The following is a 24,394-nucleotide window of genomic DNA, read 5'->3' on the forward strand; positions in this document are numbered from 1 at the left end:
GCTCAGGGGCTGGGAACCAGGGGGCAGCGTCCACCCACGTCCAGGGCAGCCCCAACACTGGGGAACCATCCAGTAAAGGGTCCAAAGTTTTAAAGTTCTGGGGGCTTACATGGACTTTTCAAAGAACGTGCTCAGTTGACTGAGAAGTCGAGGGGCGGTGACGCTGGCCTGGCCATGAGACACCTGGCAACCCCTGGGGACCCCCCACCCCACTCCACCTCTTCAAGACGAAAGGCCGTCAAATCAGAGGCATCTGAGAAATGGCACAGCTCGGAGGAGGAGCAAGTGAAGCCCACAGACGGAGGCAGTGGGGTCCGGAGGCATCAGGCCGAGGACACAGGGGAGAGCTGAGGAGGTGGAGTGGAGTGTCTGCCTCACTTGGCAACGTGCCCGTACTGGTTGGGCAGCCGGGACACCCGTACGGTACTGACCGCAGGGAAGCTGAAGTTTGGCGTCTCTGGGGACTGTGAACTACCTCGGTTTTTCCATGACCCTGAAACTGTCCTAAAACATCAAGTTGTTTAAAAAAGAGAGAGCTGAGGAGGGCAGCAGTTCACCCAGGAGTTGGGCGGCAGCCCCCGTGGTGATCTCGGCCGAGGCCTGTGAGTCTGATGTTAAGGTGAGGGGGCTGCACGCAGGTTACTTGGGCATTCTCGTCCTGTCTTGTGACTTTCTGTAAATCTGGAATTAATTCAGAGTAAAACCTTTTCTTTACGTGAGGGGTGCTCTCCTGCCCTGTGGCTCCTCATGCCCCGCCTGGCCTCTGCTCTCCAGGCAGTGACGCAGACCGGTTGCCTGGAGCTCCCCGCCCTCGGCTGAGATGATGCCAAGGGGTCCGCGCTGCTGGGGCTCTGAAAACACGTCTGGAACCAGCGTGGGGTGGCGGCAGCGGGGAGGCAGATCGCCTGAGAGAGCCTGTGCGTTGCAGTTTGGAGGACCAGAACCACGGGCTGTGTGTGCAGAGAGGAGGGTGCAGGTGCACCTCGGGAGGGGCCGCAGGCTCGGTTCCAAACCACCGCAATAACAGGAATATCGCAATAAATGAGTTTTTGGTTTCCCAACCCATAAAAAAGTTATGATGACACCGTACTGCAGTCTGTTAAATGTGTAATAGTGCTATGTCTACAAAAACAATGTAACATACCTTATTTTCAAAATACTTTTGAAAATGACCGTCTGAGCTTTCAGGGAGCCATGACCCTTCTGCCGGGGGAGGGTCTTGCCTCTCCCCGCTGATGGCCACCAACTGCTGTGGGTGGTGGTGCCGGTGTGGCTGTGCCATTTCTTAGAAATATTCAACAATGAAATTTGCTGCGTTCGTGGACGCCTCCCTTCACAGCGACTTCTCTGTCGCGTGCGATGCTGTCTGGTCACGTTTACCCGCAGGGGAACTCTCTCCAGATTGGCTCCCTCCCCACACCCTGCCCACTGCTTCATCAACTGAGCTCGTGGGATAATCTTAGTCCTTCGTAGCCATTTCAGCAATCTGCACAGCGTCTTCACCAGGAGCAGATGCATTCAAGAAGTCACCTTGCTCTTCCCTAAGACGCGGCTCCTCACCTGTGCAGATGTTAACCACGAGATGCAGCAGTTCAGCCCCATCTCCAGGCCCCACTGCTGACTAGTTCTCGTGCTGTTTCCACCACATCTGCAGTCACTCCCTCCACTGAGCCCTGAGCCCCTCAAAGTCAGCCGCGAGGGCCGGAATCAACTTCCAAACTCCTGTGAATATTGTTATTTAGACCCGTTCCTGGGAAACACGAATGCTCTTAATGGCACCTGGAATGGTGGATCCTTTCCGGGAGGTTTTCCATTGACTCTGCCCAGGTGCACCAGAGGAATCACTGTCTATGGCAGCTATACCCTTGCAGAGTGTATTTCTTAATAGTAAGACTTGAAAGTCAGAATGATTCCCTGGCCCGTGGGCTGCAGGATGGATGTTGGGCCAGCAGGCGGGACAGCCACACGAATCTCGTCCGTCGTGATCGGAGCTCCTGGTGACCAGGTGCCTCGTCGGTGAGCACTGATATTCTGAAACGAATCTTCCTGGGCAGTAGGTCTCAACAGCGGGCTTAGAATACTCAGTGAACCATGTGGTAAACAGACGTGCTGCCATCCAGGCTTCGTTGTTCCATTTCGAGAGCGGGGGCGGAGTAGATTTAGCAAAATCCTTAAGGGCCCGGGGATTTTTGGAAAAGCAAGTGAGCGCTGGCTTCAGCTTAAAGCCACCAGCTGCATCAGCCCCTCACGAGGGAGTCAGCCTGCCCTCGGCCGCTCTGAAGCCAGACACTGACTTCCAACTCCGGCTAGGAAAGCCCTAGGGGGCGTCTTCTTCCAATATGAGGCTGTCTGACGTACATGGAAAACCTGTGGTTCGGTGCAGCCGCCTTCTTGAGTGATCTCAGCCAGGTCTGGATGACTTCCTGCAGCGTCTCCATCAGCACCTGCGGCTTCACCTGCACTGTTAGGTTGTGGAGATGCTTCTTTCCTCGCACCTCCTGAAACCGCCTTTCCCGGCTTCCAGCTTTTCTTCCACAGCCTCCTCCCCTCCCAGCCTCATAGGATTGGAGAGAGTCGGGGCCTTGCCCTGGACCGGGCTCTGGCCTGGGGGGATGCTGGGCTGCCGTGATCTGCCGTCCAGCCCCCCGTCTCACGTCAGCAGTGAGGCTGTTCCCCATTCTCATCGCTCGTGCGGTCGCTGGAGGGGCGCTTTCAGTCTCAGTCCGGGGCTTTTCCTTGCTTCACACCCTGGCCGGCCGGCACAGGAGGCCCGGCTTCTGGCCTGTCTTGGCTTTTGACTCACCTTCCCCACCGAGCTTAAGCATCTGCAGCTTTTGATTTAAAGGACGTGTGACCCTGCCTGTCACTTGAGCACTTAGAGGCCGTTGCAAGGTTATAATTGGTCTCGTGTCAGTGTTGAGTCTCAGGGAATAGGGAGGCCCCAGGAGAGGGAGGTGGGGGAGTGGCCAGTGGAGGCCAATCAGGCCACACACATCTGTCGATTAAATTCACCGTCTTAAATGTGTGTGCAGTTCATGGCACCCCAAAATGATTGATGACAGCAGAGATCACTGACCACAGATCACCATAACAATGGAGGAAAGTTGGAAATACGGTGAGAATTGATGAAATGTGACTCAGACAAAGGGAGCGATGCTGTTGGGAAAATGGCCCATACACTTGGTCAGTGTGCCTCGGTTTGTGAAGTACACAATATCCACAAAGCCCGCCTGTACTATAAAGAATTGGCACTCACAGTTACAGAGACAGACGGGTCCAGAATCTGCAGGGTGGGCCGGCAGGCCAAACACCCAGGAGTAGCTGACGCCGCAGTCCAGGTCCAGGGCCGTCCACTGCCGAGTCCCATGCCGGGTATGTTGGCTTCTTGTTGTTCAGGCTTCAGCTGATTGGAGGTGGCCGTGCAGCCTGGAAGGCTGTCTGCCTCACTCAGGTTCCTCTGATTTAAGCGTTACCTCCTCTGAAAACGCCCTCACAGAACTGTCCAGAGCAAGGTTTGACCGCGGATCAGCACCATGGCCCAGCCCAGCGGATACATAAAACTGACCATCACATTCTGCCAGTGCCATGAGGCACCCCATCCTGAGCCAGACTCAGTCTGCAGACACAGACAGCAGCATGCAGGTACTTCTGCCCGACCCCAGGGGCCGTCCTGCGGGCAGCTCGCATGCACTGCCCCTTCCGGGGTGCTGCCTCCCCTCCCAGCCTGCACTCCCGCCTTGATCCCTGCTTCCCTTCCTCCCACGTTTGCAGCACCCCTATTGCTGGAAACAGCATCGCCTCTGCCCGACAGCCCCCAGAGCGGCTGCTCTGGCCCGTGTCCTGCCTGGGGTGCAGCCTGCAGTGTGGGGCACGCGCCTCCCCCAGGCTTGGCAGTGGGCGCGCATGTACAGCTGTTTCTTCTTTCAAACCAGATGTGCTTCATTTGAGATAAGTCAGTGCCTGCCCTGCACCCCCCAAAAAAAGTTAGAAATGAATCCTTAACACTTTTTTTAAGGTATCATTGATATACACTCTTATGAAGGTTTCACATGAAAATATTGTGGTTACTACCTTCACCCATATTATTAAGTCCCCCCACACCCCATTGAGGTCACTGTCCATCAGGGTAGTAAGATGCCACAGAGTCACTACTTGTCTTCTCTGTGCTGCACTGTCTTCCCTGTGACCACCCCCACACCATGTGCACCAATTATAATACCCCTCATTCCCCTCTCCCTCCCCTTTGGTAACCGCTAGTCCCTTCTTGGAGTCTGTGAGTCTGTTGCTGTTATGAATCCATAACACTTAAAAAATGAGGTGGGACTGTCTGCATTGAGCCTGCATCGGGGTGTGAGATGAATGTGTGACTGTCCTTGTTGCCCCTCTGGGCCCCTCAGGGTTTTACAACCGCACCTATGTCTGCTGGAGCTTTTCATGCCCCCGAGAACGTGGAATTCACATACATGTTATAAAGCATTCCATGTGCACACACGTGTCCTTGGCAGCCCTGGGGTATATGTTCAGCCACACACCTGCCCTGGGGCACTGTCCCCAGAGGTGGCCACTGTCCTGGACTGGCTGTTGGTCTTTCACTCGGCACGATTTCCACCTGTGACACTCTACACTAACACAGAGCTCTGTCTGCTCAGTTTATTTCTTAGTTTCACAACAGCGGTGTCATGTCAGCTGCTTCTGTGTATTGATCTATCAGTTTATATTGGTGTTCAATCTGATTGGACTCTCTAAGCTGCGTGTGCTGCTGAGCGTGGCGGACGTGGGCTGCCAGCTGACGGATGTTGTGCTGTGTGGTCACACACCTGCCATGGACCGTTTTCCGTCCTGCCATGGGGCCTCAGCTCCATCGGATGCCCCTGGACGTCCACAGCCTTGTGTGACGGCCCCTCTCGGGCTGGAGCTGGGAGTGGCACGGCAGCCGGGTCACGGGGGAGGCAGAAGCCCCTCCCAAGGAGGTTTTTGGTGCTGATTTAGCCGCTCCGCATCCTTGGCAGCATCTGGGCCTAGGAGGGGTGAATGGGGCTGATCCTGCCGTGACTCTGGGCGTCCCTCCGGCCACCTCGGGCCTGGGCTTCCATCTCTCTCACTCTCTCTCCTGTTAAACGCGTGTTCTTGTCTGTTGCTCATGTTTCTGCTGCTTTTTCCATGTCAGCCTGTGGCAGCTCCTGCATCCAGGCTTGTCACACCTGCCCCGTGCGCGTGCTGGTCACTGAGACCACTGGTCTCGCCTGCGTGGCTTCGGTGTGGACTTGGCCTGCGTCGACACGGACGGGCTCCCTCCTCCGTTTGGCTTTGATGTCTTTGGAGCCTTTCTCCCCTCGGGTTATGCAATCTTCTCCAATGTTTCCTTCTAAACTGTTGCCGTTCTGTTCTCGTGTCTCAGTCCTTGTTTCTTGAGGGCACAGACTGGCGTGTGTAGAGCAGCAGGTGTCTGCTTGGGCCACCCTCCCAGCCGGGGGCTGAAGCCGCAGGTACTCACTCTGGCGGTTCTGGCAGCTGGAACCCGGTCAGGGTGCCCTCAGCATCTGGTCCTGGCGAGGGCGCCCCTCCCCACCATCTGCAGACAGCGCCTTCCCACTGGGCGGCACGTGAGGAGAGCGCTGGCGTCTCCTCCTGTGAGGACGCATCGCATCAAGCAGGCCACCCAGACCCCACCGTGACCCTGATGACTTCTTCAGAGACCCCCGCCTCCAAATACAGCCACAAAGGGCTAGAACCTTCACATGGACCTGGAGGGCACAGATGCCCGGTCCACCACGCTGGGGCTGGTCTCCTTGCCGTGCGTAATGGGCCGTGTGTGTGCACACTGCCCTCGTGCTCCACACCGCGGGGGTCACACGGGCGCTCTGTCCTGTCCCCTCCGAGGCTTGGCCCAACCTGCTGCGGGCCCCCTGAGGCTCCGTGGCCCCTGCTAGGATGCCTTTGAATATTTGACTATTTAATCAAATCTGAAGGTCATCCAGATGGGCGTGTTTTTAGACGTCGTGGCATGTTTGCCGGGCACAGGAAACAGCTGGAGCCTCGGCACTTGTGTGTCCCCGCTGGACCGGCTCGGCCCCCCCGGACCCCTGGGTCCCCCGTTTGTGTCTGTCACTTGGTGCCGTTTCTCATTGAGGCATAGCCAGGGAGCGCGTGACGGCCACACAGGGGACAGTCAGTCCTGTGGACGTTAGCAGGGACCCACCACAGGCCAGGCTTCCCCCACATCAAGCCAGGTGGACTGGAAGGGCCCCGTGGGGCCACCAGGGACTCCTCAGAACCAGGAGCCGAGGGCCAGCGCACTGAGCACTGTACTCCCGGTGGTCTTGGCTCCACGGACCCCTGGCCTGAGGCCCAGGCGTGAGCTCCCGGGTGGTGGAGCAGGAGGGACTCCCTGGCTGTGCTCTCGTGGGCTAGATTCTGTGGCAGGGAACCGGAGGGGTCGCCAGGCGGCACTTGGGCCTCTGCCAAGCCCAGCTGTCTGCCCGTGGGGGGCTCCCGCTCCCCGAGGGATCCAGGCATGGTTTCTCACTCAGTCTCCCACTTAGAGAGGGAGAGAAGCAGGGTTTGCAATTGCCGTGACCTGATTTCAGCAGGTTCCAGCCAGAGCTGGTAATTTGCTTGTTTTAAAAACATTCCGTTACAATTTCCACATTAGCATATGTGTGGCACGGCCGTGACGCTCATGAAAGTTGGAACTTTGTAAAAGCACAAGGCTTCCATTGTGTCCTGAGTATTTTGTTTTCACATACGTTCATTTCAAAGTGTTCTGAGGGAGCAAAGTTAGGAGCATTTTCAAGGAAGAGTAAAACCCACAGTTGTAGTCAGGCGCGCAGCCCCGGCCTCCGTCAGTGGGGTCCCGTCCATGCCAGCGCCACTGAACGTGGCCGGGAAGCCACACGCCTGGTGCCTCGCGACTCAGCCCCAGTGCTCAGTCCATCTAGCTTTACGTCTGCCCCGAGGTCAGTCCGGCGGGGAAGCTCGGGTGGGTGGTGCTGGCCAGCCCCACGGCCGCAGCCGTCCAACCTGGGCGCCTTGGAGGGTTTGCTGCCTGACCCTCGCGGCTGCTGGTGCTGTCGCTCCAGTGCTGCTGCTGAGGCCCCGCCGCCTCGGCGCACAGCCTGTCCCACGTGTGTGGTGCCACGGGTGCAGGGGGCTGGTGGCCGCGGTGCCGTTTCACACCTTTTTCACGTCTTTCCAGAGTCCATCTACCGCCGTGGAGCCAGAAGATGGAGGAAGCTGTACCGGGCCAACGGCCATCTCTTCCAAGCCAAGCGCTTTAACAGGGTGAGTGCCACCCGCCACCCCCCACCCCCCGCTGCCATGAGCGGCTGCACCGCCAGCACACAGCCGAGGGCCGCCGAGCCCCCCAGAGGCATCGTTCCTGGCGACCAAGAGCCTGTTCAGGCTTCCTAGCTCGTGGGGGCTCCCCTTTCCACGGATGCCGGCTGCAGTGTGTGTGTCCTGGGCCCCTCGGAGGCCCTGGCCAGCTTGCGATCAGAAGAGGGGGCGGGGGTGGTGGCTGACTGCTGAAGCATGTGTACTGTACGCGGCATTCCCTGGTGGCTGCAAGGGTCTCCTGTGCGCCCGCTGCCTGGCCTGTTCCAGGGGGCACTGCAGCTCATTTCCATGGTTTCTCTCGATGGTGCTTTTATATTCTTGAGAAACAACATGGCTTTGTAATTGTTCCGTTACACGAGAGAAGGGGAGGTCACTCAGGGGCCAGGGACCAGGGTGCCCTAGGGCTGCGGGAGCAGAGCACCTCACTGGGGGCTCAGAACACAAGGCCATTCTTGCCTCCTGGAGGCTGGGGTCCACAGCCAGCGCCACAGGGCAGTGCTCCCTCCTTGGCTCTGGGAAGGGCCTGTCCCGGCGTCTCTCCAGCTTCTGGGGGTTGCTGGGGCACAGGATGGGGCTGCAGCTCTCCTGCTCTGCTCTGGCCTCTGGCCTCCCTGTGGCATTTCTCTTGTAAGGACACCAGCCATGAGTGGCTTTGTTTTAACTTGACCAAGCACATCTACAAAGATTCTTTCCCAAGTAAGGTCACAGTCTGAGGTCGGGGTGGGCATGAACTTGGGGGCCCCATTCCCCCAGCTAGGGCAGCTGCGCAGCTTGCCTGAGGGCCTTTGCACATGCTGAGCACTCTGCATCCTCAGAGCCCATGCCCCCTCGCTTTCTGTCTTGACCCAAATGTCCACCTGGCAGCCCCTTCTCTGTGCCCACCCCTCACGTGTGCCCCTGATGTCCCTCACAGCTGTGTGGGTGTTTCCTACTGGGCGTCCTGCTTGGGGCACAGGGCCTCTGCCTGCTCAGGCCTTGGCCCCACCCCTGGCACATAGTGGATACACACTAAGCTCAGGCTTGTCGTTTATTATAGGTAATGACAGGGGGAAAATCATCAGGCAGACCTGGGGCACTGCGTTGGGGACCAGGAAGGATGGAGGGAGGACCCGGGGTCTGCAGAATGTCCAGTGCCTCAGGGAGGCTGGGCATCACAGGGCCAGAAGCCGTGGAGGACGGTGAGCACCGGGCGCTGCTCAGCCAGTGGGCAGAGCCGGGCAGCGCTCAGACCTTGTCCTACTTTGGGGCTGGCTCCCATGGGTTTGGTGGTGAGCCCCCAGGGGGACAGGATGGACCCTGTCTTGCTGCTGAACACACAGAAACCAAGAGGAGTGGCCCTTCAGACTGGGCCCACAGACAGATCAGGCTTCTGGGGTTTCCACACAAATGAAATGCAGAAAACATGCAGGGAAAATGTAGCAGATAAAACCTACAGTAAGAGAGCAGAACAGGGTGTGTGCTGAGTATGAGGATATCCCCGAGCCGGCTGTTTAGTAAATGCTGAGAGTCTGAAGGTGGGCGAGGACGTGACAGGGAACCAAGTAAGAGCTGTGATTGTTCACAGGTCAGTAGCATCGCCGTCACCGATGGTCAGGGACACGCAGGACATTCTGCCTGTCTGCGTCGGGGACTTGCAGAGCCCCAGGGCTCCGTGTTCCTGTGCATGGCGATGGGCACTGCCCACTCCCTGGGGGTGTAGACATGGGCCCTGCCTCCTGGAGAGCAATTGGGAAATGCCTGGCCAGGGGCTCTGAGTGCTCCGTCATGAGCCCCCCACATGTCTGTGCCAAAGAAATCAGTCATTCAGAGCTTTGCTTATGGAACAGCAGCTCGGTGCTATTAAACAAGTAAACGTGGGGACAGTATCTGAACTCAGTCCTTCGCTGTGTAATGAACGACCCCACCTGGCCTGGGGTTGCGAGGCGCCTCCTGGTGGCACCCAGGCCTCTCATGCTGCAGGGCCCGTGGAGGGAGCGGTCACCCCTTTATGATAGGCGGACAAGGAGCGATTGCACACTTGGGTCCCTGGGGGTCCGGGAGGCAGTTCTGAGGACGCTGCCCAGGGGTGGCACTGCCAGTCAGGCATTCCTCCCGAACTTCTTGGCCCAAGCAGCTGGAACAGGGGACAGCATGAGCTCCCTGTAAAGGGCCAGAGAGTTAACATTTTAGACTCTGGGCCACGAGGTCTCTGCTGCAGCCGCAGGTAACAGGTGACACGAGGCAGTGTTCCAGCAAACTTCAGTTATAGAAACAGGCCGTGGCCACATTCAGCCCCCAGCCTGGAGCAGAGGAGGAGTCCCAGCGAGGCTGTGATGGGAGCGGGTTTAGGGCCCGCCCTCCACACCGTGGCCCACACTGGCCTGAGGCAGGATTCGGAGGATGGAGGAGGAACGAGGCCCCCCACCAGGTGCACAAGACCGCCCCTACTCCTTGTGTGAAGAGGAGGGACAAACACCTCCTGGGAATTTGTAGCCTCTGGCTGGGCCCACGCTCGCACCCGAGCCACCCAGCCCCGCAGCACCCCCAGGTGGCCGGTGGGCACTTTCTCGTCAGCCCAGGGCAGGCCCCCCCCCTCCCCCGGGTACGCGAGCAGCACACCTGAGCTCACGGGAGGCAGGGCGGCCCCAGCAGGAGCAGCAGAGGCCTGGACTGGGTGTGTTTAGGGTGATTAGAAAGTAAAATGGATGATTGGGAACAGGAGCAAGGACCCAGTTTGGCCACATACAGGAGACCCAAACATGCCTTTACCCCATTGATTAATTTATTCATGTGAATTTCTGAGACTAGAAGCTTAGGGTTTAGGTTTTGTTTTACTGAAATGTCAACAATTCAAATGTAGGTTTTCGATGAGGAGCCTTTGGTGGGGTGGTGGCAGGTGGACTCCAGGTGGGTGGTACCCACACCCGGCTGGCTCACACTGCCGCTGCTCGGCAGCCGGCCTGGCACCTGGTAAGAGCATCTACGCACGGAGTTTCTGTTAGCTTGTGAAGGTGCCAGGTGGCTGGGGCTTTGCCCATGTGGTCCGGGTGTTGCAGATTACGGTGTGGGGTGGTGACTTAGGGAAAGCGAGACTCGGTCAGCTTGGTATGTAGGAAACATGAATTTTTTAAAATGGTTTCGTAAGTGGTAACTGGTGTTTGACAAGGCCGGGCACGCACAAGAAGGTGAAAACTCATTTTCAGAGTTGAAGGTCCTCACATGCACACCTATGTGCATTGCTGCATTATTTACAACAACAGAGAGATGGAACCAACCCAAGTGCCCATTGAGAAATGGGTAACAAAGAGGTGGTACAGATACATAATGGAGTATTATTCAGCCATAAAAAAAGAAGGAAACCTTGCCATTTGCAACAACATGGATGAATTTGGAGGGTAGTAGGCTCAGTGAAGTAAGTCAGGTGTAGAAAGACAAATGCCATATGATTTCACTTATATGTAAAATCTTAAGAAACAAAACATACAAAAAAGAAACAGACCCATAAATATGGACAGCAGACTATTGGTTACCATAAGGAAAGGGGTGGAGGAATGAGTGAAATAGGTGAAGGGGATAAAAGGTCCAAACTGCAAAAACAAGTTAGTCATAGGAATAGAAGAACGACATAGAGAATATGACTGATAATATTGTCGTACCTTGGCGTGACGCACTACATTTACTACGACAAGCATGTAACAGTGTATGTAGTTATCGAGTTACTATGTTGTACATCTGAAACCGGTCTTATGTATCAACTTTATTCCAGTAAAAGCATAAAAATAAAAAGCTGAAGGTCCTTTGAATTCTGAGTCTAGCGTTCATCTGTAGCCCCACTTGGGTGAAAGTACCAGTGTGGGTATTAAACTAGCTTGGCCAGAGTCAGAGGTCTTGGGGAGCTACCCCCTCATCTGGCCCTTGCTGCCCCCCACTGTGCTTCAGGCCCTTCCCGGTGGCGCCCCATGACCCAAGTGACTCCTTGCGGGAGGGACAGTTCAGGCAATGTGGATGACCTGGAACAAATTCTTTCTCCTGTTAGCAAAGTTAAAAGTTAAAAATGTGTGTGTGTGTGTTTACTTGCCCTGAGCAAACATTTATTGGACACCCACTGTGTGTTGGGCACTGCCCAGCCATCCTGCCGCAACCAAGGTGTGTGAGCCCCCTCAGGCCCCGGTTTCCAAGCGCAGCTCCTTCCTGGTGAGAACCTGGTTGCTCGGGGCCTCCTGGCCCCGCAGGTGCGGCCGTGTGCCCGCACGGAAGGGCCTCACCATTTTCCTGCAAGAGCTCAGTTCACATGGGCTCTGTTTTATATTCTTCAGCAGGAATTTGAGGCTCTGTCAAAAGAAAGGAATTTGCTAAAAATGGCAAAAGAGGCCAGGACACATAGATGGGCCAGAAAAAGCAATGACAGGCCCTGGTGTCTGCTGCATCACAAAGGCGCCGCATGACCGGAGGTGCCGCTCACGGCGAGCGGCCTGCTGAGCGCTTCTGTCTTCATACAATCTGTGACTTTCAAAAATTAGGAAAACCAAACAAGCTAATAACTATCCTTAATTTCAAATGTTTAGAGCCATGAAGAACAAAACTGACCACTTAAAATGTTGAAAAATACTGAAAAAAAAACCAAGATAATTGCAAACTACCTCTAGCATGTGAAAATTGTGACAGGTCAGAGTGCTGGGCAGGTCCTCTGCTCCGTGGCCAGCATCTGAGGCGATGTCTGGGTGAGGGTTGGGCTATGGGCTTCCCCTGACGCTCCTCTCAGCCTGGGCCACACAGGCCCCACGGGACCCCACGGCCATCCTGCGCACAGCCTGTTGGGTGCTGTGGCACCCCCCAGCCCTGTGAACAAGGGGGACCGTGCCCATGTAGGGGTCTTGTCACCTGTGCCTGGTAGGGCCTCCCCTTATCCCCTCACCCAGAGCAGGGGCTGCTGGACTCGGCAGGGACCACCTCTTGCTCCAGCTGTTACCTTTTGAGGACATCAGTGAAGGTGCATTGAGCCCCAGTGCTTAGCGGGGTCCCCCCAATGCAGCACAGGCTCTGGGGGTCCCCCAGGCCCGGGCTTGACAGCTGCTCTTCTCGTCCGCAGAGAGCCTACTGTGGCCAGTGCAGCGAAAGGATATGGGGTCTCGCAAAGCAGGGCTACAGGTGCATCAACTGCAAACTGCTGGTCCATAAGCGCTGCCACGTCCTCGTCCCACTGACCTGCAAAAGGCATATGGTGAGTGTGGGCTCGGCGGGGCCTGGGGCACGGGCAGGGGGCAGCCTCTAGCCTGCTGTCCATGCCAACTTGGTACCTACAGTCTCCCTCTGTCTGGGTGGGTCCTGCCACCACCCGGGGGTCCATGGGCTGCCGAGTGGTGACCCAGGTGGTGGTCTGGAACAGGACCCCTCTGCCCCAGCCCCTCGAGCCCCAGTGTTCTTGGAGGCCCTCAGGACACCATGCTGCTCTGGGCTGGAGGTAGTCTGCAGAGAGCGTACTGTGGCCAGTGCAGCGAAAGGACATGGGGTCTCGCAAAGCAGTGGGGGTCTGCCTGGGGGCCGGGCAGGGCTGCCCAGGATGGCACAGCTCCGGGGAAGTGCAGAGGCTCATGCCCTGTGCTGCTGTGGAAGTCAGAGGACCAGACCCCTGCTGTGTGCCCCTCCCCACCTGCCCAAGCTTGTGGACTCGGAACATCCGGCCCCTCTGCGCAGTGTTGACAGGCTCTCTCGCTGAGCCTCCAGCCTGGGCTGTGCTCGTGTGTAATCCCTCGTGGGCACAGTGGCTGCGTGTCCAGAGGGCTGGCGCACTGCATCCTTCGCAGTGTGAGCAGGAAAGGTGTATCTTGGGGCAATGCGCCGTCGCCGCATACGGGACAAGGGCAGAGCCCCAATTCGGCCTCGCCGATCGTGCCAGAGCCGTGGGACCTGAGGTCCTCTGCAGACGGGTGGGCGGGCTCACTGTCCGCCTGGAGGTCCTTTCAGCGTGGCTGCCCAAACAGTAAAGGCCCCAGAGGTCCATGTCAGCCTGAGAAATGAGGCCGGGCCCCAAAGGTGCAGGCAGTCAGGGCTGTGGGACACCAGTGCCCAGAGCCTAGGTGTCTGCCACCAAGAGCTGCCGCAGTCACACCCCCAGCCACGGGGGACCCCGAGAGCTGGCAGGGGACTTGCATTGCCTGGCTGCTGTTGGGGGAGATGACCAAGAATTATGTAAAAACACCTCATTTTGTGACACACCTGCCAGAAGGTCATGCCCCGGGGGCTGAGCCGTCCCCGTGCCTGTGGGCTCACAGGCACCTTGGCTGCTGGTGGCGGCTGTGTTTGTACAGTTGGTATTAGGGTGTGTGTCGCAGTGAGTGTAAAACCTCGCGGTGCCTCCAGAAGCTGCATTGTAATGCATGCCCAGTCGTGTTGTACGCCCCGTGTCTCGGCAGGATTCGGTCATGCCTTCCCAAGAGCCTGCAGTAGATGACAAGGACGACGATGTGGACCTTCCTTCGGAGGAGGCCGATGGAAGTAGGGGCTGCTTTCTTCCCACTGGCACAGTCCAGGCCCTCCTGCCCTGGCATGCCTGCCTGCCTGCCTGCCTACCCTGTCTGACTGTGGATCCCTTCTAGATCCCCTCTGCTCTCCAGCGGTCAATCCCGGCCAGCATGGCCACCTCCCTTGGGCTGGGGTGCTGTCCGGGCCTTCCCTTGGCCCCAGGTGGGGTGGGTGGCCGTCCCTGGCTGCCCCATCTCCGTGAGTTGCTGCTGTGGGAGTCCAGGGTGGGCACTTCCCCTCTGTGCCAACTTTGGGATTTCTAGGAGGCATTTAGTGTGTGGCCACCACAGCCAGGCATCTCCCACAGTCGGCTGCTGTGCAGACCCATGACCCCCCACCCCGTGGGAAGGCCCTCTGGGTGGCCGCTGTGCCCACGGCACGCTGGTGTGCGGCTCTTGGTTTTCGCGGGATTTTTTTTGGAGGGGTCGGAGAGGCTCTGTAATGGCAAGGGAGCTTTCAGAGAGATCCTGAATACCAGTTGGGCCCAGGCCCAGCTCTGAGCTTGCAAAGCCTACGAGCTATCACAAGGGTGTGGGAAAGCCGCAGAAGGCTTGATAAGTGTGAGTTCCATTCCCTGGGAGCCGCGAAGTGAGACCGTGGAGCGTGAAGCAGTATAGCGCCTCATACAAGAGACCCCAACAAATGAGGGCCCACCCGTCCATCCATCTGTCCATCCACATACTCTATGAGCAAAGACTGGAAGGCTAGATACCAAAACCTTATGACTGGTCGCTCCTCACTGAATCACTGGAGAAACCTGTCACAAATGCGGATTCCCAGGCCTCACCTGCATATCTCAGGCTGCAGGTCTGGGTGGGGCCCAGGAAGCTGCATTTCCTTAGGACTCACATTGAGTTGCATCCGGCCACTCCATGTATTCACCCTGAGCAGAGCCCTGCTGGCCTGGGCCGCCACATGTCTGCAGAGCAGTGAAGGTCCCTAGGAGTCTTGGTGCCCAGGGCCACATTCCTGACAACACATGTAACACCCTTGTTTTCTTTCTCTCTCCACTAGTTGATTATATTTCTTCAACCCGAAAACATGACAGCATTAAAGATGATTCTGAGGTGAGTGTATCAGATGGCTCAGTGGCATTTCCAGTGTCCTTTTTAGAAGTTTATTAGCTCATTTCTGGGGCAGTTATGGAAATTTAAATATGAACTAGACATATTTGGGAGCTATCGCTCATCTTAAATGAGGGCATGGTCTTGTGGACATGGCGATGCATTTAGGGAGAAAGTCCCATGGAGTCTTTCATATCCTCAGCCCATAAGTAATCTGAATGGCTAGGTGAGCATACAGACCGTGAGCCCTGCCAGACCTCAGAGGCGAGGGCACGGTGCTTGTACGATTCTTACAGCGATGCAGAATGGGGCGGCATGTGGCTGTTGCTGGCCGACTGCGCGCAGGCAGCAGGCCTGGTCTCAGGCAGGGTGGGAGACCTTTGCGACCTCAGGATCCTCTTCTGTCAAGTTGGGATAATGATGGCAGTGTTTTGTGAGGGTGAAGAGAGCGTGTGAGCACCTGGAGCCATGCTCGGCTCATGGACGCTTTCCTCGGTTCACATCCTCAGTGTGGCTGTGCACATCAGTACAGGGAGCTCACACCACCACCATGTGCACTTTGAGGAAAGGCAAGCTGACAGTTCCCGGGCTCCAGTCACCTGATTAGACCCCCCGGAGCCAGCCCCCCTCCTTAGGAGGATGAAGGGATTCCCAGAAGTCGCTCATTGACATAGAAAAGATGCCTTTACCCTTTTCCTACTCAGGAGACTCCAAGGGTTTGAGGGGCTCTGTGCCAGAGCAGGCATGCAGGCTGAATGAGTACATCTGGTCCTCCTGGCCTGGCGAGCCCTCTGCTGCCCTTTGCGTTCTTCTTCCAGATTTAGGCCAAGAGGTGTGGTTGGGCCTCATGTCTCTGGCCAGCTCTGGGTGACAGACGAGGCACCATCAGACTGGGCCTGTGAATGAGGAGCAGGATCCCACAGCTGCTGTCCGCAGCCCCCGTGCATGGACAGTGCCACCTCGCAGAGCGACCCGCAGACACTGCCCTCTGGGCTTCCGGGTTTCTCTGCCTGGCCATTCTGTGTCTGGAATGAGTCCGGAGCACTTAACCCCCACAAGTACCTCTGCATCAAATAGTCTGCAGGAGGGAAGAGCTGCTGTGTTTCTTTCTCTTCATTACATATTTCTGATAACGCACGCTCTGGGCTTGTGCGGGTGTTTGCGGACATCACCTGGTTATGCTTGATGCCCGCCCCCCAGCGCACAGCCCCAGTGGCCCCGGGGTGTGGGCTCTGGTCAGCCATCAGGCCACCTGGGAGGCAGACCCCTGGCCTCCCTCGTTGCTCACGGAAGGGCCACCCACCTGTGGCCGGCGGCCTGGGCCCTGATCTGCGGAAACCTGTCTTTGGGCTTCCAGCACCTTGCTTCAACAGCTGCCCCATCTCCAGCCCGCGGTTGCTCCTCCTGACTGGTGGGGGTCTGGAATGGGCTTCAGGACACAGGATCAGGACCTGTGGTGGAGCAGGACTCTGAACTCGGGGGCTCACTGGCCGGCGTCGGGATTGGCATGGATGGCACGTAAGTCTCCGGACCTTGTCCCCTCCCAGGACCTCAAGCCAGTCATTGACGGGATGGACGGAATCAAAATATCTCAGGGGCTCGGGCTGCAGGACTTCGACCTGATCAGGGTCATCGGGCGTGGGAGCTACGCCAAGGTCCTCCTGGTGCGGCTGAAGAAGAACGACCAGGTTTACGCCATGAAGGTGGTGAAGAAGGAGCTGGTGCACGACGACGAGGTGGGCCCAGGCCCCTGGCTGGCACCTGCCTTCTGGCTTCTGGCGCTCTTTTATTTATTTACTTATTTTATTTCATTTTTTATTAAGGTATTATTGATATACAATGTTGTAAACGTTCCACATGAGCAACTTTGTGGTTGCAACATTCACCCATATTATTGAGTCCCCGCCAAACACCCCATTGCAGTCACTGTCCATCAGCATAGTAAGATGCCACAGAGTCACTGCTTGCCTTCCTCGTGGCTCCCCCACACCATGTGTGCCAATCGGAATACCCCCCGATCCCTTTCTCCCTCCCTCCCCACTCGCCCTCCACCACCCCTCCCCTTTGGTAACCACTAGTCCCTTCCTGGAGTCTGAGTCTGCTGCTGTTTTGTTCCTTCAGTTTTGCTTTTTTATTATGCTCCACAAATGAGGGAAATCCTTTGGTACTTGTCTTTCTCTGCCTGGCTTATTTCACTGAGCATAATACCCTCTAGCTCCATCCATGTTGTTGCAAATGGTAGGATTTGTTTCTTATTTATGGATGAATAATATTCCATTGTGTATATGTACCACCTCTTCTTTATCCAGTCATCTACTGATGGACACTTAGGTTGCTTCCATTTGTTGGCTATTGTAAATAGTGCTGCAATAAACAGGGGTGCATATGTCTTTTTGAATCTGGGATCTTGTTTTCTTTGGGTAAATTCCTGGGAGTGGAATTCCTGGGTCAAATGGTGTTTCTATTTTTTAGTTTTTTTAAGGAAAACCTCCATACTGCTTTTCACAGTGGTTGAACTAATTTACATTCCCACCAGCAGTGCAGGAGGGTTCCCCTTTCTCTGCATCTCACCAGCATTTGTTGTTTCTTGTCTTTTGGGTGTTGGCCATCCTAACTGGTGTGAGGTGGTATCTCACTGTGCTTTTAATTTGCATTTCCCTGATAATTAGCGATGTGGAGCATCTTTTCATGTGTCTGCTGGCCATCTGAATTTCTTTGGAGAAGTGTCTGTTCAGCTCCTCTGCCCATTTTTTAATCGGGTTATTTGTTTTTTGGTGTTGAGGCGTGTGAGTTCTTTATATATTTTGGATGTTAACCCCTTATCGAATCTGTCATTTACAGATATATTCTCCCATACTGTAGGATGCCTTTTTGTTCTACTGATGGTCCTTTGCTGTACAGAAGCTTTTTAGTTTGATGTAGTCCCATTTGTTCATTTTTGCTTTTGTTTCTCTTGCCCGAGGAGATGTGTTCAGGAAAAAGTTGCTCATGTTTATGTCCAAGAGATTTTTGCCTATGTTTTCTTCTGAGAGTTTTATGGTTTCATGATTTATATTCAGGTCTTTGATCTATTTCCAGTTTACTTTTGTGTATGGGGTTAGACAATAATCCAGTTTCATTCTCTTACATGTAGCTGTCCAGTTTTGCTAACACCAGTTGTTGAAGAGGCTGTCATTTCCCCAAAGTATGTCCATGAATCATTTATCATATATTAATTGACCGTATATGTTTGGGTTTATATCAGGGCTCTCTATTCTGTTCCATTGGTCTGTGGCTCTGTTCTTGTGCCAGTACCAAATTGTCTTGATTACTGTGGCTTTGTAGTAGAGCTTGAAGTTGGGGAGTGTAATGCCCCCAGCTTTATTCTTCCTTCTCACAATTGCTTTGAGTGTTCAGGGTATTTTGTGCTTCCATATGAAATTTAGAACTATTTGTTCTAGTTCCTTGAAGAATGCTGTTGGTATTTTGATAGGGATTGCATTGAATCAGTAGATTGCTTTAGACAGGATGGCCATTTTGACAATATTAATTCGTCCTACCCATGAGCATGGGATGTGTTTCCATTTATTGGTATCTTTTTAAATTTCTCTCATGAGTGTCTTGTAGTTTTCAGAGTATAGGTCTTTCACCTCCTTACTTAGCTTGATTCCTAGGACCTTTATTCTTTTTGATGCTATTGTAAATGGAATTTTTTTCCTGATTTCTCTCTTTTCTAGTTCATATTTAGTGTATAGGAATGCCACAGATTTCTGTGTATTAATTTCGCATATTGCAACTTTGCCGAAGTCAGTTATTTTAGTAGTTTTGGAGTGGATTCTTTAGGGTTTTTTACGTACAACCTAATGTCATCTGCAAACAGTGACAGTTTAACTTCTTCTTTACCAATCTGGATTCCTTGTATTTCTTTGTGTTGTCTGATTGCCGTGGCTGGGACCTCCAGTACTATGTTGAATAACAGTGGGGAGAGTGGGCATCCCTGTCTAGTTCCCGATCTCAGAGGAAAAGCTTTCAGCTTCTCGCTGTTCAGTATGATGTTGGCTGTGGGTTTATCATGTATGGCCTTTATCATGTTGAGGTACTCACCCTTGATACCCATTTTGTTGAGAGTTTTTATATCATGAATGGATGATGAATTTTGTCAAATGCTTTTTCAGCATCTATGGAGATGATCATGTGATTTTTTTCCTTTTTGTTGATGTGATGTATAATGTTGATGGATTTTTTGATATTGTACCATCCTTGCATCCCTGGAATAAATCCTACTTGGTCATGATGAATGATCTTTTTGATGTATTTTTGAATTTGGTTTGCTAATATTTTGCTGAGAATTTTTGCATCTATGTTCATCAGGGATATTGGTCTGTAATTTTCTTTTTTTGTGGTGTCTTTGCCTGGTTTTGGTATTGGTATTAGAGTGATGCTGGCCTCATGGAATGAGTTAGGAAGTATTCCCTTCTCTTCTACATTTTGGAAAACTTTAAGGAGGATGGGTATTAGGTCTTCTCTAAGTGTTTGATAAAATTCAGTGGTGAAGCCATCTGGTCCAGGCATTTTGTTCTTAGGTAATTTTTTGATTACCAAGTCAGTTTCCTTGCTGGTTATTGGTCTACTCAGATTTTCTGTTTCTTCCTGGGTCAGTCTTGGAAGGTTTTATTTTTCTAGAAAGTTGTCCGTTTCTTCTAGGTTATCCAGTTTGTTAGCATGTAATTTTTCATAGTATTCTCTAATAATTCTTTGTATTTCTGTGATGTCCATAGTGATTTTTCCTTTTTCATTTCCGAATCTTTTTATGTGTGTTAGTCTATTTTCTCAAGGAGCCAGCTTCTGTTTCATTGATTCTATTGTTTTATTCTTCTCAATTTTATTTATTTCTGCTCTGATCTTTATTATGTCCCTCCTACTACTGACTTTGGGCCTCATTTATCCTTTTTCTGGTTTCATTAATTGTGAGTTTAGACAGTTCATTTGGGATTGTTCTTCTCTCCTGAGGTGGGCCTGTATTGCAGTCTCCTTCCCTCTTAGCACAGCCTTTGCTGTGTCCCACAGAGTTTACAGTGTTGAGTTGTTTATTTGTCTCCATATATTCCTTGATTTCTGTTTTTCTTTAGTCATTGATCCATTGATTATTTAGGAGCATGTTGTTAAGCCTCCATGTGTTTGTAAGCATTTTTGTTTTGTTTCCATAATTTGTTTCTAGTTTTATACCTTTGTGGTCTGAGAAGCTGGTTGGTACAATTTCAATCCTTCTGAATTTACTGAGGCTCTTTTGTGTCCTAGTATGTGAACTTTTCTGGAAAATGTTCCATGTGCACTTGAGAAGAATGTGTGTCCTCCTCCTTTTGGGTGGAGAGTTCTGTAGATGTCTGTTAGGTCCATCTGTTCTAATGTGTTGTTCAGTGCCTCTGTGTCCTTAATTATTTTCTGTCTGGTTGATCTGTCCTTTGGGGTGAGTGGTGTGTTGAAGTCTCCTAGAATGAATGCATTGCATTCTAAATCTCCCTTTAATTCTGTTAGTATTTGTTTCATATATGTAGGTGCTCCTATGTTGGGTGCATAGATATTTATAATGGTTATATTCTCTTGTTGGACTGAGCCCTTTATCATTATGTAATGTCCTTCTTTGTCTCTTGTGACTTTCTTTGTTTTGAAGTCTATTTTGTCCAAGTACTGCAACTCCTGCTTTTTTCTCCCTATTATTTGCATGAAATATCTTTTTCCATCCCTTCACTTTTAGTCTGTGTATGTCTTTGGATTTGAAGTGTCTCTCTTGTAGGCAGCATATAGATGGGTCTTGTTTTTTATTCATTCTGTAATTCTGTGTCTTTTGTTTGGTGCATTCAGACCATTTACATTTAGGTGATTATCAATAGATATGTACTTATTGCCATTGTCGGCTTTAGATTTGTGGTTATCAAAGGTTCAAGGGCATCTTCTTTACTATCTAACAGTCTAATTTAACTCACTTATTACTCGATTTCAAACACAAACTAAAGGTTCTTTTTATGTTTTCCTCCCTTCTTTTTCTTCCTATTCCACTGTTTATATATTAGGTGTCATATTCTGTACTCTTTGTGTATCCCTTGACTGACTTTGTGAGTAGTTGACTTAATTTTGCATTTCCTTATTAATTAACTGTTCTATGTCCTTTACTGTGGTTTTATTTTCTCTGATGACACTCTTTAGCCTTAGGAGCACTCCCTCCAAAATACACTGTAGAGATAGTTTGTGGGAGGTAAATGCCCTCAAATTTTGCTTATATGGAAATTATTCACTCTCTGCTTCAAATTTAAGTGATAATCTTGCCAGGTAGAGTATTCTTGGTTCGAGGCCCTTCTGTTTCATTGCATTAAATACATCATTCCAGCAGGATTCAAGATGGTGGCATGAGAGGTGAGACAGAGAATTCCTCCCAAAACCACATATAGTGTGGAAATATAGTTAATACAACTAGCTCTAAAAGAGCAACAGGAAAGAAGGCTGCACGAGACTGCATACAGACCTCATGAACAGAGCAGACCTCACGAAACAGGGTAACAAACCAAAGCCTTGATCCGGCGGGACCCGAGCCCTTCCCCCGCCCCAGCTCACCGGCAGGAGGAAGAGAAATGGAGCGGGGGTGGGGTGGGGCCTACGACTGCTGAACACCCAGCCCTGGAGGTCTGCTTTGGAGCACAGACCTACACTGTGTGGTGCCCTGGAGGCTGGTGGGGCTGGGGAGCTGGGACAGGAGGAGTGCCTGAGAGACTGGGATTCCAGCTGTTTGTGGAGGACGGGGATCCACATCCAGCTGCTCTCGGACAAAGGAAAGACGGGCGGTCTGAGAGGCTTCCTGGCAGCAAGAGGGCTGCTGGAGGGGCGGGGTTTGCACGGAGCTTGCTGCACAGGAGAAGGGAGAGCTGGACAAGGTGGTCTGGGCATGCTCTGCCCAGCAGGTTGGGAACTTTGAGGCACTCCATCCCCGTGGCTGGCTACTCAGCTCCAAGGGCCCTACTGTGACACGCAGCCTGCTGCGCCTTCCTCCTGGCCTGCCGGCACCAGCTCACAAACAAGCAGTCACTGTGCTGGTGTCAGCCAGAGGGAGGCCCCGCCCACAACAGCTAGAGACGCACAGCACAGAGGCTCACACCTGGGTGCTCAGCCCACTGGCTCTGACACCAGAGACAGACACTGCAGTGGGGAATCAGGAAACAGCTCTTTACTCCCCGCCCCAGGCACCAGCTCCGCTCCCCTACGACCCCCAACCTCATTCTAGGGGCTGAGCAGCACCAGAGACTAGAGCGTCTGGGCACTAAAGGGCACCCCATAAAACTATGAAACATCAAAAGAACCTGGTTCAGACCAAAATCTCACAAACCCCAGTAAAAGGGCCAATGAAACTGAACTCACCAATCTTCCTGAAAGAGAGTTTAAAATAAAAATCATAAACATGCTCATGGAGGTACCGAAAAATATTCAAGAACTCAGGGACGAATTTAAGACGGAGATTCAATCATTAAGAAATTCCATATCTGAAATGAAACATACAATGGAGGGATTTAAAAGCAGATTAGATGTCGTAGAAGTAACGGTCAATGGAACACAAGTTAGAGAAGAGGAATACAAAGAAGCTGAGGCACAGAGAGAAAAAAGGATCTCTAAGAATGAAAGAATATTGAGAGAAGTGTGTGACCAATCCAAACGGAACAATATTCACATTATAGGGGAACCAGAAGAAGAAGAGAGAGAAAAAGGGATAGAAAGTGTCTTTGAGGAGGTAGTTGCTGAAAACTTCCCCAGTCTGGGGAAGGAGACAGTCTCTCAGGCCATGGAGGTGCACAGATCCCCCAACACAAGGGACCCAAGGAAGACAACATCAAGACATAATAATTAAAATGGCAAAAATCAATGATAAAGACAGACTTTTAAAAGCAGTTAGAGAGAGAAAAAAGACAACATACAAAGGAAAACCCATCAGGCTATCATCAGATTTCTCACCAGGAATCTTACAGGCCAGAGGGAGTGGAATGATACATTTAATGCCATGAAGCAGAAGAGCCTTGAACCGAGATTACTCTACCCGCAAGGTTATCGTTTAAATTTGAAGGTGGGATTAAACAATTTTCAGATAAGCAAAAGCTGAGAGAATTTACCTCCAACAAACAATCTCTACATTGCATTTTGGAGGGAATGGTATAGATGGAAGTATTCCTAAGGCTAAATTCATGTCACCAGGGGAAATAAAACTACAGCAAAGTAGAACAATTAATTACTAAGCAGATGCAAAATCAAATCAACTACCTGCAAAGTCAATGAAGGGATAGACAAAGAGTACAGAATATGATACCTAACATATAAAGAATGGAGGAAGAAGAAAAAAGGGGGGGGGAGAACCTTTAGGTTGTGTTTGTAATAGCATACGAAGTGAGTTAAATTAGACTGTTAGATAGTAAGGGAATTGCCCTTGAACCTTTGGTAACAATGAACGTAAAGCCTGCAGTGGCAGTAAGTACATACCTATTGATAATCACCCTAAATGTAAATGGTCTGAATGCATCAATCAAAAGACATAGAGTCACTGAATGGATAAAAAACAAGACCCGTCTATACACTGCCTACAAGAAACTCACTTCAAACCCAAAGAGATACACAGACTGAAAGTAAAAGGGATGGAAAAAGATTTCATGCAACTAATGGAGAAAAAAACAGGAGTTGCAGTACTTGTATCAGACAAACGAGACTTCAAAACAAAGAAAGTAACGAGACAAAGAAGAACATTACATAATAATAAAGGGGTCAATCCAACAAGAGGATATAACTACTATAAATATCTATGCACCCAACACAGGATCACCTACATATGTGAAACAAATACTAACAGAATTAAAGGGGGAAATAGACTGCAATGCATTCATTTAGGAAACTTGACACACCACTTACTCCAAAGACAGATCAACCAGACAGAAAATAAGAAGACTGAAATTGTACCAACCAGCTTCTCAGATCACAAAGGTATGAATTTAGAAATAAAATACAGAAAGAAAACAGAAAATCCCACAAACACATGGAGGCTTCACAACATGCTCCTAAGTAACCAGTGGATCAATGACCAAAGAAATACAGAGATCAGGCAGTATATGGAGACAAATGACAACAATAATTCAACACCGCAAAATCTGTTGGTTGCAGTAAAGGCCATGCTAAGAGGGAAGTATATTGCAATACAGGCCTACCTCAGGAAAGAACAAAAATCCCATATGAACAGTCTAAACTCACAATTAATGAAACTAGAAAAAGAAGAACAAATGAGGCCCAAAGTGTAGAAGGCAGGACATAATAAAGATTAGAGCAGAAATAAATAAAATTGAGAGGAATAAAACAGTAGAAAGAATCAGTGAAAGCAAGAGCTGGTTCTTTGAGAAAGTAAACAAAATAGAAAAACCCCTACCCAGACTTATCAATAAAAAAAGAGAGTCTACACACATAAACAGAATCAGAAATGAAAAAGGAAGAATCAC

General features: G+C 51.9%; 1 protein-coding gene and 1 long non-coding RNA gene across 7 annotated transcripts in view; one reads left to right on the forward strand and one right to left on the reverse strand.

The window, feature by feature from the left end:
• The window catches only part of PRKCZ (protein kinase C zeta), a 103,505-nt gene that overhangs the window by 58,043 nt on the left and 21,068 nt on the right, over nucleotides 1–24,394 (forward strand). For 5 of the 6 annotated variants that reach the window (XM_057499620.1, XM_036882634.2, XM_057499619.1 and 2 more), the window contains 5 exons: nucleotides 7,196–7,281; nucleotides 12,404–12,535; nucleotides 13,728–13,809; nucleotides 14,851–14,903; nucleotides 16,448–16,636. In XM_057499620.1, the coding sequence (XP_057355603.1) occupies nucleotides 7,196–7,281; nucleotides 12,404–12,535; nucleotides 13,728–13,809; nucleotides 14,851–14,903; nucleotides 16,448–16,636 (542 nt within the window). Of the gene's footprint in view, nucleotides 1–6,844; nucleotides 6,957–7,195; nucleotides 7,282–12,403; nucleotides 12,536–13,727; nucleotides 13,810–14,850; nucleotides 14,904–16,447; nucleotides 16,637–24,394 lie in introns of those variants that run through there. The other variant, XM_036882635.2, reaches the window with a different exon arrangement.
• LOC118911027 (uncharacterized) lies at nucleotides 11,054–12,423 on the reverse strand. The gene is made up of 2 exons (XR_005024317.2): nucleotides 12,284–12,423; nucleotides 11,054–11,645 (listed from the first exon to the last, which is right to left on the reverse strand). It is a non-coding gene; the product is annotated as an uncharacterized LOC118911027 (long non-coding RNA).

The sequence above is a fragment of the Manis pentadactyla genome, chromosome 4 (assembly GCF_030020395.1).
Source record: "Manis pentadactyla isolate mManPen7 chromosome 4, mManPen7.hap1, whole genome shotgun sequence".
NCBI classification, from domain to species: domain Eukaryota; kingdom Metazoa; phylum Chordata; class Mammalia; order Pholidota; family Manidae; genus Manis; species Manis pentadactyla.